The sequence below is a fragment of the Lissotriton vulgaris genome, chromosome 3_1, assembly GCF_964263255.1.
Source record: "Lissotriton vulgaris chromosome 3_1, aLisVul1.2, whole genome shotgun sequence".
NCBI lineage: Eukaryota > Metazoa > Chordata > Amphibia > Caudata > Salamandridae > Lissotriton > Lissotriton vulgaris.
The window spans coordinates 2,082,911,806-2,082,928,356 of NC_141689.1; the positions used below are offsets into that span (position 1 = coordinate 2,082,911,806).

General features: G+C 47.4%; 1 protein-coding gene across 6 annotated transcripts in view; it reads right to left on the minus strand.

Moving 5' to 3' along the window:
* Positions 1 to 16,551, minus strand: part of CRACD (capping protein inhibiting regulator of actin dynamics) — a 926,069-nt gene that overhangs the window by 41,894 nt on the left and 867,624 nt on the right. For all 6 annotated transcript variants that reach the window (XM_086962616.1, XM_086962617.1, XM_086962618.1 and 3 more), the window contains one exon: positions 4,770 to 4,960. In XM_086962616.1, coding sequence (XP_086818742.1) covers positions 4,770 to 4,960 — 191 coding nt within the window. The remainder of the gene's footprint in view (positions 1 to 4,769; positions 4,961 to 16,551) is intronic.

The window sequence follows — 16,551 nt, forward strand, 5'->3', positions numbered from 1 at the left end:
TCTGATGTCCCTGACCCATCCTGTGAATAGGCAGAGGGGCTGAGCAAAACAAAGTGCTCACGAACCAGTTGCTTCTGGTACGCCCCTTGCCTGCACCTTTGGAAACAAAGGAAATGGTGTATAAAAGAGGGGCTGTGACCCCATGAAAATGTTCTTGTTCCTGACTTGAATCTACCAGGGACGTGCTGCTGCTGGGTCCCAGGGGAAGGCTTGCCTCCCTGGGCCCAGCCCAGTCCCTGGATGGCCTGGATGCTGCAGGACTTTTCTTTGCTGGGAGCTGTTTTGCTCCACCTTTTTTCCTCCAGGACTGCTGGGACCTTCTTGATTGCTGTTAATTTTGCCAGGACCTTCAGCAACCTCCCTGCACCTTATTTCGGGCTGGACGCGGTTTTATTTAATTTCCCTAGAGAAGGGAGAGCTTGGGGGCTGAGCAGCGCGACGCTGCAGCCCTTATCAAGGGAAGACCCCTCCTCCTTGTGGGCTTATTGCGGTTGCCACCCCGCTTCTTTAATTATTCATATTTCGAGTGCCCACCCCGATTATGGCCGCTTATTTGTTCATTTTATTGGGTGTCCACCCCTCAATGGATTGCTGACCCAGAGGGAGCCTACCCCTCATTTGTCCCCTGAGATCGAGTCGCCATCTGCAGCCCGCCTGGTTGTGGGCGGGGCTGCTGGACGGAAGGGGAAGTGACGCCGCATGTTGTTGAGGTGGGGCTCCCATGTGGAGGAGAGAGCCCCGCGGTGGAGCCAGGCGGAGAGAAGGGAGAAGCAGTCGAGTAATGGCATTCCGCAGCCCGGGGTTCCCGTGAGTTGGGGAGAGCCCTGGGGCCGCCAGCAGGAAGCCGCACAGTAGTCCGGAGCCCCAAGTGCTCACTGCCTTGAGTCCTGGTCCCGAGGTGGGGGACCGGGTGAAGAAGGGCGCCACCTCTGGAAGAAAGTCCCGGTACCTCTTGCCAGAGCAGCCCCGTGTTGCAGAGGCCTGCTCCAACGTCTTGCCCAAGTATTTACTCGGGCCCCGAGGGGCCTATGCTTTATTGTTTAAGGGGGGGGGGTGTCTGGGCATGTTGTCGGTGCCCAAATACCCCCCCCGTGCCCACACCGCTGTCGTTGGCCCCAGTTATGTCCCGAGCCCAAGGTCTCCAACGATGGGGGTACCAAATATCCTAAGAGCCCAGTATGGCCCCTACCGTGGGCACGTTCTGTTCAGAGACCCCCGTGAAGGGCCTGTGTCTTCCCCCGTGGGTTGCCTCAGTGTTTGGGGTCAAGTTCTTTCTTGATTGGGCCATCAGTATTGCAAGAGCCTGTGGTGGCTCCAGCCTGTTTATGTAAGAGCCTAGAGGGCTCCAATGTGCGCAGTGCTTATTTCCATAGCCTAGATGGCTCCAGCATTTGGCGCAGTCTTTGTTCCTAAGGGCCAGTGAGGGCCCATGTCGCAGTTTTGACTTCACAGTTGCCCAGCAAGTAGTGGGAAGCTGCACCGTTTAGGCATTTATTTCAGGGGACATGTGCTTGTGGACTCAGGAGTGGGACGCACTCCTTCACCCCTACCTTGGCCTTTCACAGCTGCACAGCACTTAGTGCCAGCTGCAGCGTTTAGGCCCTGTTCTTGTTCTCAGCTGCCCAGCAAGCAGTGGGCAGGTGCAACGTTTAGGTTTGCGCAGATGGCGCACCCCTGACTGGCGCTGCATTGGCAGCGCGCCCTGACATTCTGGACTCAGGGCATTTGAGCCTCTTGTTGAGATGGCTAGTTAGCCAGGGGGCTGGTATGTGGATAGGGCGCAAGGCCCTAATGTGATTTATGTGCTATTGTGATATATGTGCTAATGCTTTGGGTGTTAGGAAATGTATTGTGTTTAGTATGTTTTACACACCTTGTGGTTGATACCTCTAGATAGGGTTTAGGCTTATGAGGTTGTTTTACCTATTGAGGTTTGTGTTCGTGAGATTATACTTCACTGTGATTTACGCCCCTAATATGAATTATACTTAGGAGGTAGTGTCTAAGGTGTTTAGACTATTGAGAGATTGCATAATGTGTTTATGCTGGTGAGGTTGGCGCAGGATGTAATTCGCGCCTGATGTGATTGTGCATAATGTCGTTTATGTTACAGGTTGAGGTGGAGTACAGCGATTACCAGTGGCTACTAGTTGTAGGTTTATGATCTATTTTTACTTGTACCAATTTCTGCTAAGTGTTGATCCTGATAATGACCCACGTGGCCCTGTCCTGTGTAAATAATCCCTTGTGAATATTTCTCGTGCCAGTTGGCACAGAGTATATTGTGTGATTACTATCTGATGTGTTTTGAGAATACAAAAGTTATTTTTATATAACCTTGTGTGGGGTTCCTTTTGTAGTGTGCCTGGGATGCTGTTGCTGTGTGCGTGCGCAAATGCTTTACACATTGCCTCCGGGATAAGCCTGACTGCTCGTGCCAAGCTACCAAGGGTGTGAACAGGGGTTATCTTTGGCGTGTAACTCCCTTGCCCTGATTAAAATGGTGGTTTCTGCCTGGCTTTGTCACAAGCCTTAGCCAACCAGAAATCCCATTTTATTTTAAGTTCAAAATGAAGAAATCCCATTTTTAACATCCTTCAAGAGAAACATGAAAATCAGCCTCCTCTAAGAGCACTTCCCCACTGGTTAGATACTCCAAAAACCACCCCTACCTGAGAGACCCCTTATAGGTTCTCCTTCCAGTCATCTGATACTGGAAACATTCTTATGAACACATTGAGCTTGCAGTAACACTCCACCGGATTACACCACATGAGAATTCAAGCTGACTATGAAAGAGGTAGTTCTATGAATGGGTGACAAAAAAAATCCAGTGCTGTACAAATCAATAAGATAAGCGATAATGTGAGTCAATGCACGTGATCTCCGTTCGCAAATTCATCTTGGGGTGGAGGTAACAACCCCATGGGCTAAGTGGAATTTGAAGAAAAGCAATGCAGTGCTTAGAAACAATTAGGTCAGGGGGGTGTATGAAACAATCAAGGAGTGCAGAGATGAACAGGGCATTTACAGTAGGACTGCTAGATGAAAAACAGAAGCTCAGCACTGCGAGTCAGTGCAGAGGAATATGGTACAATAGCCCAGGTAAGTGGGACATGCAGGGTAAGGCAGTACTCTTGAGTGGACTGGAAGGAAACTGGTGCTAGCATAACCGAGAATAAAACAACCTATTAATCGACTTAAGGGACATCCATATGGGCTGCATGTGCCTTTTTTGCTGTGTATGGTGATGCATGTTTTTTGCGTACATCTAGATGAAATATATTGATTCAGCTCTCGCTTGGTAAAATGTTTCTAAATGGGCGAACATGTATATATCACTTCACTGAAATACTGTTCCACACTGCCTCTTGTAGGACAGAATCCACACCTTATTGATTTGCACCAGGTTCCACCGCCTTTGGGTCACTGCAACATTAAATAGATAACAAATGTCAAAGCCCAGGCGTCGCGAACCTGGCGGATATTACCTTGTGCCCTAAAAACACAGTAATTCTCAATGTATCTTTCAATACGAAAAGCTCAGAAACCTTTGTGAGCAATACAGAGTAGGGAGTGAAGCTTTGGACAAACAAGCAGACCATAGAGAATTAAATATAGAATCACCTAAATTACCAGACTGCATTTTCGCACCTGAGCATTCCATACTTTAGTCTGCTCCTCTATTCTTGAATGCTGCACTCTAGGAGTTCTGATTGCTAATTGAGAAACAGTCGCATTCTGAATGTTCAACTACGCAGAATACTATCGCCCAGATTCATCAAGCTTAATTGCGCTCTCAAAGGGCCATATTCTGAGAACCGGCCCTTTGCGAGTGCAATTTTTGCATTTGGGATTCATCATCCCAAATGCAAAATTCGCTAATAAAGAATTTGCACATTTGCGAGGAATTGCATTTAAGGAATCTCTATTTGAGATTCCTTAAATGCAATTCATGAACCATTTTAAAATTGCGAAATCGCAATTTTGGGCCGCTATTTACCGCGAGGTCAAACCTCATGGTAAATAGCGAAAACTTAGAAAAATGCATTTAAATGCATTTTTCTAAGTTGCATGTTACACACACACATGTCCTTTGGACATGTGTGTGCGCAACACCAATGTAGATTACATTTCAGGGGTGCTACAGGGTGTCCTTTGGACACCCCTGGCACCCTTGAAATCGCATCCTTATTTGCGATTAGCAATTTGCTAATCGCAAATAAGGAATGTGTAGGAATCACAATTTATTTAGCGATTCCTACATGAATCCCGTTTTGCAAGTCCTTAATAGCGATTCCTTAATAATCGCTATTAAGGACTCGCAAAACGGGACTATGATGAATCTAGCTGTATATCTTCACTTTCAGAACTTTTTTAAAGTACTTCGAGAAAGTTAGCCTATTTGAAGGGATTATAATCTCTGTATCATATATACTAATCGGAAATGTCAGGCAAATACAGTGTAGACTGCATTTGTCATTTCTTCAGCCACAAATAATATTTACGCTTGTGCAACTGATGCTCAGTTTGACAAAGGAATGATCACTCTGAACCGAGGGCTGATTTGCTCCTATTGCACAGGTATCAAATGGTGGGAACGTTGGGCAAAACAGAAATGTAGCAATCATGTGTTTTGCTATCAGTGCACGAGGCTATGCACACTCTGTAGAGAAATTACTTCAAGTAAACAAGACAAGTAGATGCTGCTATTAACATGGTTCTTCGAGTGAGATTGCTTTTTAAAATAGGATGTTCCATGTATTTACGTTTTCTTTTGCTAGTTTTTCAGCGTGCTTTGCTTCTCGGGCTTGCTTTCGTTCTTCTCTGGTAGCTTGCTGCTCACGAAATCCTTTCTGTTTTTGTAAGGCCAGCGTGATCCACAGGGGTTGTGTTGTCTCCACTTTGTCTGGTAATCTGGAACCGTCTAGCGAGTGCCTGCTCTGGAGCACTGGCTTATCTGCCAGAGGAAACAAAGTATTTGCAAAAAAGTTAGTTGAGGAATATGCACAAGACCCACAGTTCTAATGGCTCTCTACCTTCTGTATCACAGCTCTGAATGGCAAGATAGCTCAGTTAATTTAGAGGTCGAGGCTAAAACCTGCGTGCAACTTTCAGCCCTCTGGTTTAACTTCCACAAGGCCAATTCATTCTTATGTGGTGCACCCAATGATTGCCATTTGGTTGAGCAACAATAATACGTGCGGTTTACTGCCCTTCAAAAGGAAAATGATTTGGACACAAAGCGTTAAATAACAAGCATTGACAAACCCAGTAGGTTTTTTACATTTTCCAGTGAAACTATGTTGTGCTATCTGTTTAAAGTTGTGTTTTTTGTGTACAGTTTTGCAAAATCTTCAGACAAAAAGCATAACGTGAAAAATGTAATGGAAAGAAAGAATGTGGTTCCAGAAGACACTCTCAATAGATTTAGCAAAGCGTATGCAGTGCATGTTTTGCCATATTTAAAACAAGTGAAGGAAGTACTTACTTTGTAAGCCACAGGACTGATCACTCATACAGCACTCCACTCCCCGCACCCTGCACACATTAATACTCTGCTCACAGTAAACTCATGAATACACAGCCCTGTGCTTCACTCTGACTGCCACACCCCTCATTATGTGCTCATACAGGCACACAATTACCCTGCACTCCATCGGCACCGTCAAAAAGTCGAGTTTCCATTAAATTCACACAAAGGAAAATTAAGGAAAAATGCCTGGTTTGTTCTTTAAGGAATGTGGCATGATCAGAACCAGAACAAGTAAACAACATTTGAAAACATTTAAAAGTTCATTGCATTAGGCCATGGAAAAGACACAGCCTAAGAGAAAATGTAAATTTAAACATCTTTTAAACTCATACTTCCTTTAGTGTATAACTCCTAGTTTATGTTAAAAACATGATACGATCACTCAAATATATCTTATATAAGCATTCTGAAATGTTAGTCAGTCATAAATACATATAAATATGCAACTGTGATTATGGCCTACAACTACATTCTCAAAGTAGCAACGTGTAAAATATTTGTTAAAATCCTTTGGCCAAAATCGCTTTCATACATCTAGAATCTATATAATATCAGATAACTATATTAAAAATGTCAAAGCTCTAAGATGTAACATAAATATTTTACACCAATTTATGTTCTCAAGTCACTCGGGAAGAAATGCGAAGTGTTCATGTTTCATCTTCACAACATCTGTGTTACAAATATAAGGTAATGAGTTATAAAGTCAAAATCATTATTTTGGTTAATTTTACTATTCTCTACTTAACCAAGCAGGCTTTTACTGTGCTCGATGGTTCAACTGAACTCTGGCTCCGTATTGTTTGTCTACACGTGTGCAAACATGCTCATTTAAATTTCATTGTCGCTTTCAGTGGTTTTCTCTCAATCAGAATAATCAGTATTCTCGCTCTAACACAGGCAGCTTACATCCTACACTCAGGCAGCACACACCCTACTTTCACGCAGGAACTCCCTTTCCCTGCGTTCACACAGGCACTCACTCCCTCATTGTGTACTCACAAAGTCCTAAACCCTAAAAACCTATCCCAAAGCGACTCTCCCGGCCCCCAACCCTTCCGCTGCCCTAAACCCTAAAACACTAACCCTGAGCGACCCCCTCTGGTCCCCAGCCCTTTCCCTACCATAAACCCCAAAGCACTACAACTGCGCGCCCTCCTGGCCCCCAGCCCTTTCCCTACCCTAACCTACTACCCTTGCAGGACCCAACTCCTGGCCCCCAGCCCTTTCCCAACCTTAAACTCTAAAACCATGCCCAGGCCCCCCGCCCCTAAAATAGTAGCCCCCCTGCCCAGGCTCAATCCCCCTCACCTCTCCCCCCGTGGTTTGTGCAGTACAGGCAGCTCATTAGAGGAGGCGGTGCACGTTGTTGTGAGAAAGCAGAAGAGTATCTTCGTTTCCTCTAACAACGTGGATCACCTATCAACATAGCTGTTTCAACGATTACGACTATATGTTTTAACTAGGCATATTCTTCTAACATACATACCTTTAAAATTAACTTCGCTATAAAGGCATGCATCGCAAAAGCATTTACATAGTAAAAGAATGCATAGTATAGCATACGCATAGTATTGACGCATGCATTGCAACACTTGCGTTATAATGGCATGCGTGGAAACAGCCACATTGTGCAAGCTGATTGTGGGGATGCCAAGAGAGAAGTAAATCATACATAGTGCCAACCCACTTTCAGCACAACTGACATCAAAGAGGAAGTATTTCCTCTGCACACAGCTGCATCATTATGTTGGAATTCAGTGGCTATGTTTGGTGAGGGGAAACTCCCTTTGCAGTTAGTAGAAATGCAGCGCAAATACTGTTTTGGTGGATGAACACAACTTCTGCCTAATCAAATACTGTAAATAGAAAGATCAGCATGTAGGCGGCCCCAAAACCTCTCTCAGGTTTGCTTCTTAAAGCTCTTTTGCTGGTGATCGCATATAGTCTGGCAGTAGCTGCTCTGTCAAGCGAGACTTTAAAGTATGGAGTTCAAGTTACACAAATATGCACACATAGACACACACATTCACGCAAAACAGTACCACACATGTCCATCCTTCCATCATGCTCCTATAATTGGTACAGACAGAGACATTTCACATTTTCTTGTCACACACAAAAGTGGTGCAGCACATGTAGTAGCAATGCAAAAGTCCCTCAGATACACAACTGAAAGGGTACATTCAGTAATGATACAGACTTGTGAAACAAATAGCATGGGTAAAAGAAATGCATCACCGTATACTCTTCCTTCGCATACAGTAAAGGTACAGCAGAGGCAGCAGCGGGAAATGCTACTCTGACCCACTGATTTGGTACAGCATATGCAGCAGAAGTAGATGTATCCTTAGCATACATAACAGGTAAAGCACATACAGCAACAGTTCAAACGTCTCTTCCACACACAAAGGTAAAGCACAGGAAGCAACGAGGAGAGTAAACGTTGAAAAAAGAACAAGAACAAAATATGGTAGCTGGTATAGAGAGTACCCCCCTTCTCTGAAAAGGTGCATCATATAGTAAAGGCCTGACTGCGTGTCCTTTACATATAAACAACCAAATCATAGAGCTATTACTGCAAACATTCCTCCTCTCCTTTAGTATGAGTTCTGTTTTATGCTAGAGGTTTGAACGTGTTTTTTATCTCACTTTCCACAGATAATACCCAAAGTATTGCTGTAAGAGTTGTGAAATATCTTGGTGTAAAAATCCACCTTACCTTTAGATCACATTACCTCCTCGTCAGTCTTCCTCACCACAGTAATCACTAATGAGCATTCTGCTCCTACAGAAACTCCAAGCAAAAGTTAACATACTAGTCTCCCTATACCTCCAATATGGCCCCCAGTGGCAACAACCAATCACATAAAAGGATGCAAGATCCACACCATAACCTATTTTTTTGTTTCTACACTACTCCGAGTGCTGTGTGCTTGCGATGCGGGTAAGTGGGGATGTGTCCTGCGATCGCTGGACTCTGGGTCCTTGTGGGGTTTGATGTCGGGGAATGTTGGTGTTTATTGTATTTATTTGTTTGTTTTTTGTTCCCCTCATCTACCACTTTCTCCTTGTCCTGCTCTAGCGGACCCGCAGTTTCATGGAGATTGGTTTGCCTGCTGCCTGGACCCGTCCTGGTATCGTAATCTGCACAGTGCGATCGCAATTGCGCAGCTTTGCCAAACTGAAAGCAACGTAGCCAGCGCATTTATAAATAGTAACTGCGTCAGCTGATTTGCATAGTGCACGTTAGCGCTGCTTTGCTTTGAATATATAATTAGCGCAGACTGCATATCATTCATTGCCGGTCCTCGGCTGTGCCCCGTTTCGCCTTTAGTAGTAAGCAGCCATTTTGTTGTTGTTGTTGTGTCCCTCCTGACCCGTGTCTCCTCCCCGCTACCGCCTCCCAGCTGACCCTCCCTCGCCCCCGCCTCCTCCAATTTCCGCTTATGACAGATGCATTCTCGTGACGCGCAGCGATCGCGCCCCAGTCGCGCCGAAGGTGCGCCAAAGGTAAGCCCGTCTATGCCCGTCCGCGCCTGGACCGCGCCCAGCGCCAGACCCCCTGGTCCCTGCAAAGCTCACCCCCCCACATAACGTATGGCGCCGCCACCCTCCTAGCCCTTAACCCAGGACGCACACCTCTATGCTGTGTAGCTGTCCCAGGACTCACCCATGGACCCTTCGCCTGACACTCCTGCAAATTTACCAGCATCAAGACCCATACCACATTCACTAACACCAAACACAGCTCCGACTCCAACCACCTGAAGTGCATCCTACTAACACCCGCTCGGTCCACAGACACGCCACCGAACTCTGGGATCTACTCGACACTACATCACCGGACGTCGCCTTCCTCACTGAAACATGGATGAACGCATCATCAACACCCGACATCGCCATAGCCATCCCGGACAATTACAAGATCATCCGAAAAGACCGCACCAACCAAACAGGAGGAGGCATCGCCATCGTCCATAAGAACACCATCAAAATCACGACCAGCTCCGACGATAACCTTACAACTGCCGAACACCTCCACTTCCAGATCCACACCGACCCTAGGACCACACTCAGAGGCACCCTCATCTACAGGCCTCCAGGAACCCGTAAACAATTCAGCGAAGACATTACTGACTTCATCAGTCCACATGCCCTCGCCTCCGAGAACTACATTCTACTGGGAGACCTCAACTTCCACCTGGAAAAGAAAAACAACAGCAACACCGCCACCCTTCTTGACAACCTGGCCAATCTAGGCCTCAAACAACTTGTTGACATCCCCACCCATGTAGCCGGACATACACTCGACCCAATCTTCACCTCCAGCAAACACATCTCCTTCGATCGCACCACAGCTCTCCATTGGACAGACCACAGTTGTGTTCACTTCAGCTACAAAACCACCTCGACCCACAACCCCCCACAACCTATTCCCCGAAGAAAATGGAACAAAATCACCACCGACCAACTCCTCACATCACTCAACCAAAACCCACCCGCCCTCTCATCGGACCCAACCCAAGCTGCCATCAAATTCAAACAATGGATCACTCACAGCGCTGACGAATTAGCACCCTTGAAGAACCATCACACCAAACAAGACAGCAAAAAGGCCTCCTGGTTCAACGATGACCTTAAGAAATCCAAGAAGCTATGCCGTACTCTCGAGAAAACATGGAAAAAAAACCCATCCAACGACAACATGACCACCTTCAAGGCAGCCACCCGCAAACACCACCAGCTGATTCGATCCACCAAGAAATCAGCATTCAAGAATCGACTCGACAACAACGCCCACAACAGCAAGGAACTATTCAACATCGTCAAAGAATTCACCAACCCCACCGCAGCCTCAAACGACATCACTCCCTCCCAAGACCTCTGCGATTCGTTATCCTCCTTCTTCTACAACAAAATTGCCGACATACATAACAGCTTCGAAAACAGTTCCAACGAACAATCCTCTCCACCCCCCTCAGATCCTAAACCGCCCTCTAACAACCTCAGCGCCTGGAAACCAATCACCACTGAAGACACCATCCGCCTAATGAATTCCATCCACTCTGGCTCGCCAATCGACCCGTGTCCCCACCACATCTTCAACAAAGCAGACTCCATCATCGCACCCCATCTCCGTGACGTCATCAACTGTTCCTTCAACATACCGAAGTCAGCGCCCTCCTGAAGAAACCCACAGCAGACCCCTCTGAACTTAAAAACTACCGCCCCATATCCCTCCTCCCATTCCCGGCCAAAGTCACTGAGAAAGCCGCCAATAGCCAACTCGCCGCCTTCCTCGAATCCAACAACTCCCTCGATCCCTCACAGTCCAGCTTTCGAGCCAAACACAGCACCGAAACCGCCCTCATCGCAGCAACAGACGACATCCGAACACTACTGGACAACGGAGAAACAGTGGCCCTCATTCTACTCGACCTCTCCGCCGCCTTTGACACTGTCTGTCACAGCACCCCCATACAATGCCTCAGCAACATCGGCATAAAAGGAAAAGCCTTGGACTGGATCATCTCGTTCCTAGCTGGGAGAACTCAGAGAGTCCGACTTCCCCCATTCAAATCAGAGGCCACCGAAGTCATCTGCGGTGTACCACAAGGGTCATCACTCAGTCCCACCCTCTTCAACGTTTACATGAGTAAACTCGCTTCCATCGCGCGTCAACACAACCTTAACATCATCTCCTACGCTGATGACACCCAGCTGATCCTTTCCCTCACCAAAGACCCCAACACCGCCAAAACCAATCTTCACGAAGGCATGAAAGAAGTAGCCGTATGGATGAAAAACAGCCGCCTTAAACTTAACTCAGACAAAACGGAAGTGCTCATCCTAGGAACATCCCCCTCTGCCTGGGACGACTCATGGTGGCCTTCGGATCTGGGCTCAGTACCCATACCCACAGACCACGCACGTAACCTTGGCTTCATCCTGGACTCCTCACTCTCGATGACCAAACAAGTCAACGCCGTCTCATCCTCCTGCTTCAACGTACTTCATATGCTAAAAAAAAATCTTCCACTGGATCCCCGCCGAAACAAGAAAGACTGTCACCCACGCACTGGTTACGAGTCGACTAGACTACGGAAACACCCTATACGCCGGAATTACAGCCAAATTACAGAAAAAAACTCCAACGCATCCAAAACGCATCAGCGAGACTCATTCTGGACATCCCTCGCCAAGATCACATTACCAGCCACCTGAAAGACCTCCACTGGCTTCCCGTCAACAAGAGAATAACATTCCGTCTCCTCACCCACGCACACAAGGCCCTCTACAAACTAGGACCCGAATGCCTCAATACTCGACTATCCTTCTACACACCCACCCGCCAACTAAGATCCTCCAATCAAGGCCTCGCCGCAGTTCCGCGTATCCAAAGATCCACCATGGGAGGTACATCCTTCTCCTACTTGGCAGCCAAGACCTGGAACTCACTCCCCACTCACCTCCGCCTTACACAGAACCACATCTCCTTCAGAAAAGAACTTAAAACCTGGCTATTCGATAAATAATGAACCCCCTCCCCAAGCGCCTTGAGACCCTCTGGGTGAGTAGTGCGCTATATAAATTCCTGAACTTGAACTTGAACTTGGACACACGGGTCTTTGACCTGCTTTAGCGGTCTTTATGACTCGTTTTGAATTTTTGTAACTCGCGTCCTGCAAAGCGGATATTACGCGGTTATGGAATATTGTTCCTCCCACGTTAATAAACGGAGTTGTTGTGCTGCTACATTTACTCGCCTTGTTTGTTGTACTCCACTGCATGTTTTAAATTGAAGGTGGGTCTGGCGGCTTCGTTAGGAAGGCACGCCGGACTTCCTCCGCTTTTATAGTTTAATGGGCGTGCAGTGGGGCGGGGGGGTTTGTTGGTGTTGCCTAGCGACGTACGGCCTTTTATGCTGGTCTTATTTGCTGTCTGATAACTGTGCTGGTTCACTTGCTTTTGGTGGTCATAGTGAGTAGTTCGACTGTTGTGGCTGATCCTGGTTCCATGGATGTCGCTTCTGGTTCTGGGGTGACACTTCCTTCTTTGGATGTCTTGAAGAAAATGGTTATTTCTGTGGTGGCTGCTGCTTTACAAGATAAGGTGACTGTTCCTCCTAATACAAAGGCTACCACTGATGCAGCTCCTGCTCTTGATTCAGCAACGGAGGAGGATGTGGACGTCATGGGACGTTTTGTGCAGGGTGTCGACCTTAAGGTGGTGCTTGGTCACATACGCACAAATTTGGTTTTTTTCCTGAATCTATTGTGGGTTTAGTAGATGATTTCTTTGCACAATTTCAGTGTCAGAATCCAGAATCTTTGCCCCTTCATTCATCTGTTTTAAAGGTTTTGGAGACAAAGTGGAAGGATGTGGACCTGGGCGCTTTTCCACATTTTTTGAATAGGCGTTATCCTTTGCAAGACTTTTTCTGTGGAGTTTCCTTCATCAGTAATGGTTCATTCATTGATGGCTAGTATGTCATCTCATGGAACTGTTGTTTCAGGGGATTCCTCTCCTGCTGACCCGGTGGATCGTAAAGTTGATAGTGCGGTGAGGCGCTCTTTGCTGCTGCTAATTTTTCCATCCGGGCGGCGGCCTATTCTTCTTACGCCATCCAATCTTTGCTTAAAGACTTTCAATCATTAGCGGTATTGTTGGTCCAGGGGGAAGATGTGTCTTCTACGCTGGCTATGAAGGAGCAGCAGGTTTGTCTGCTTTCGGAAGTTTCATTTGATTCTTTAGGGGCGGCTGCTTCTGCGGCAGGGTCTTCTGTCACTGCAAGGAGGCAGTTGTGGCTCCCCTCTTGGAAGGCTGATGCTGCGCAGAAAGGTCTATGATGAACGGTGTAGATGCCTCTCTACTCATCTGTTTTGAGGGTGTCGGAGGCTGTATGGTGGGATGTTGTTTGGTATATTTCCCCCGGTTTCTCTGTAACCGTTGTCCCTTGCTGTAATTTGCCCTTCAGTTCCCAGCCTAGGTTGTGGTGGATGTTGGCCTGGGCGTGGGCATTGGGGGCGGTTTCTGTCTTTCGTTTCCTTTGGCTCCTTGCGCTTGTGCCCAGTCTGTCCTTTTCCAGACCACTGTTGTGCGTCGTGCCTGGTTTGTACCTGGTTGGACGGCCGCCTGGTGGTGCCGGGTGCTGTGGGCTAGAGTCTGTTGTGGTTCTGTTCTTGGTGGGCCGTTTCTGCACTGTGAGTTTTGATTCTGTGCATTTCTCTTTTTGGTGTTCGCCTTTTGATGCACACTTGGTGGTTCTGAGGAGTGGTTATGCGCTTGATCCTGATAGTCGTGGCCTGGTTTGTCCGGCCTTTCTTGATCTTGGGCGTGGCCGGGGTGCTTCTTCCTCGGCCTTTTCCTGGTCTCCTGCCAGCTCTGCCTCCTCTTCTACTACCGCTGGGTGCTCCAGGTGTGGGTCCTGGATGAGGTCGGCTGTCTCTATTTCTGGTCGGATGGATGCGTCTGTGTCGGTCCGCTGGGCTCTCCTGGTGGTGTTGCCAGGTTTTTCTTCTTGTTTTCCTGCTGTCTCCTCGGTTGGTTTCGGGTCACCCCTTTGCCCCTGGTCTGTCTATGATTGAAGGCGCTGTTGGGGGCTTACGCTGCCTTGTTGACTGTGGCGCTATTGTTCCGATGACTGTGGATCGGCGGGTGCCGGTTGTTTTCTTTGTTCTCTTCCTGGTGGGATATCTCACGGGGCCTGTGTCCGGTGGTTGATCTCCCTGGGTTGGATTGATGTTTTTGGTCCCGTCATATCCCGGTTGGTGTCCTTGCAGGTGTTCCTGCCTCTGCTCATTCATTTGGTTTCTCCTCTGGTTCTTTTGTACATTGGGGCTCCCTTGGTACGCTGTTGGTTTGGTGTTGATGCATCATACACTGACATTGCCTCTGCCATCTGTTTTCGGTCCCGGGTGTCGGGGATTCGCCCTCCAGTGTGACTAGGTCCGGGTGTTCTGTCCGCCTACTTATTGGTGGTGCCTTGGGCTCCTCTCCCTTTGTCTCATATGGGGGCTTATATTGTTTTTTTTCTCATTGACACCCCTATGGTCTAGATTTCGTTTTGGGGGTTCCTGTGACTGCCCTTGTGGGGGTAGTTCTGTGTTGGTGGCTGGATGTCGGTATTATATTCCAACATCAGCCGTTTCTGTTTGTTCCCTCTCGGATGGTCACTGCGGGTGCCTGTCTGTTACCCTGGGGTGTCGCAGGGATTCCGTGCTCAGACAGAACTGTGCATAGAGGCTTGGAACCTCAGTGAATTAGGGTGTGCCAAAACTCACCTTAGTATCCAAAAATCCCCTACCAGACTAGCAATCAGTGTCTCATTGGCCATCATAAACTCCCAATGCTTAGACAAACCAGAACATGAACTTACTACACTTCAGGTAACGTGGAACACATGAACACTCTTTCGTTATACAATCATTTCAATCCAGAACAAGGAGTAAAAGAGGACACATGCATATTTGAAATGTTTATTCACTAATGCAGTGCTCCCATGCGCAGTATCTTAGCTAATACAAGCAAACATATTATAAGAAACAAAGTAATCAGCATAGTCACTAGTCCATAGAACACAAACGGTGCGAGCATAGTATTATGCTAAAATCAATAGGGTTTAACAAAACATAATTCTCACCCTCCCTAGCTAGTATATTATATTATATCTAAGAAGGTCTCTTTTGGGTTTTAGCAGAGCGGCCCCATACCTCAAGATCCTAGTGGTAAGGGATCACATCATCAGCAACCAGCTCTCTGCATGCGAAGCACCATCAAGTGTGTTCGTATGCTCTTGTGCAAAGCAATATAAAACGCGCCAAAAGCCAGAACTTGGCTGCAGCTGCATTTATGTTATGTCTAGGAACGTGCGAAGATCAGTGCTCATAACAACTACTGTGTTGAGATATCCTTGAACGTTTCAGCACTCACTGTACAGACACAGCTCGCCAAGCAAGGCTGATATCAGTGTAATAACATATTATTCTCGTATGAATCTAAAACATTTTACTAGGCTCAAAGCTAAAGCAGCAGATATGTGTTGTGTGCAAAAAGCAGCAGAAAGGTAAAATGGTGTTTAAACTCCTAAAAAGCTCATGCTAACTTAACACAGTATTCAGGCTACATATATCTATATATCAGGGGGGGCTGATCTGGATGACTCTTTGATGCGGTCTGGTGGTCGATAGGTCTGCTTTCTTGTTCCTCCATCTGCGTGGTGCTGAAGGCTGTTCTTTTGGGTCACTTGATGTTTACCGGCCTTGCTGGTGTTTCGACATGTTGGTGTCCGGGCAGACTCTCATGTTGTCATGTTCTGCTTCTCTCTATTGGGAGGGTTGCGATGTTCGGTCCCTCAGTTTCCTCTGTCGCCTCCATGGTTCCTGGCCAGGGTCGTGGTTGGCCTCCTTGTCTGCGGTTTCTCTCCCGATCTGGGGGAATGTGTTGGAGGACTGTCTGTTTGGGTTCTTTCCCCCCTGGGGGTCTTTTTGTCTGTTCCAGATGATGTTCCAGCCGTTGATGGGATGTTTTGAGTGTCCGATGGTGGACTTGTTTGCGTCTTCGGTCCATGGACTGTTCCGTTGTTTCTACGCATTTGGGCTTTTTCCATGGGCCTGCTGTCTGTCTGCCTTCCTCTGGTTCCCCTGATTCCGGCGATTGTGCTGGGGTTTGGGTGTGATGGGGCTTTAGTGCCTCTGGTGGTTCTGGGTTGGCTTCACCCCCGTGGTCTCCTCTGTTCTAGGTGACGGCGTTGCATCCAGGTTGGACGTTGCCGTTCCTTTTGTTTCCATTTCATGGACCCTCTGGTTCCTCTTCTGGTGTTCCGTCTGTGTTCCTTCTGTGTTGGATCTTGTCCTATATTCCCTGTTCTTGAATGTTGGTTCATTTGGGGTTGCGGGTCTTTTACTGCTGAGCGGGCTCCCCTCTGCTTTTGTTGTCTTTCACTTCGCATTGGGCCTCCTTTACTGTTTTGTGTCTGCACTCTGGTTTGGCTACTGTTCGGGTCCTGGATA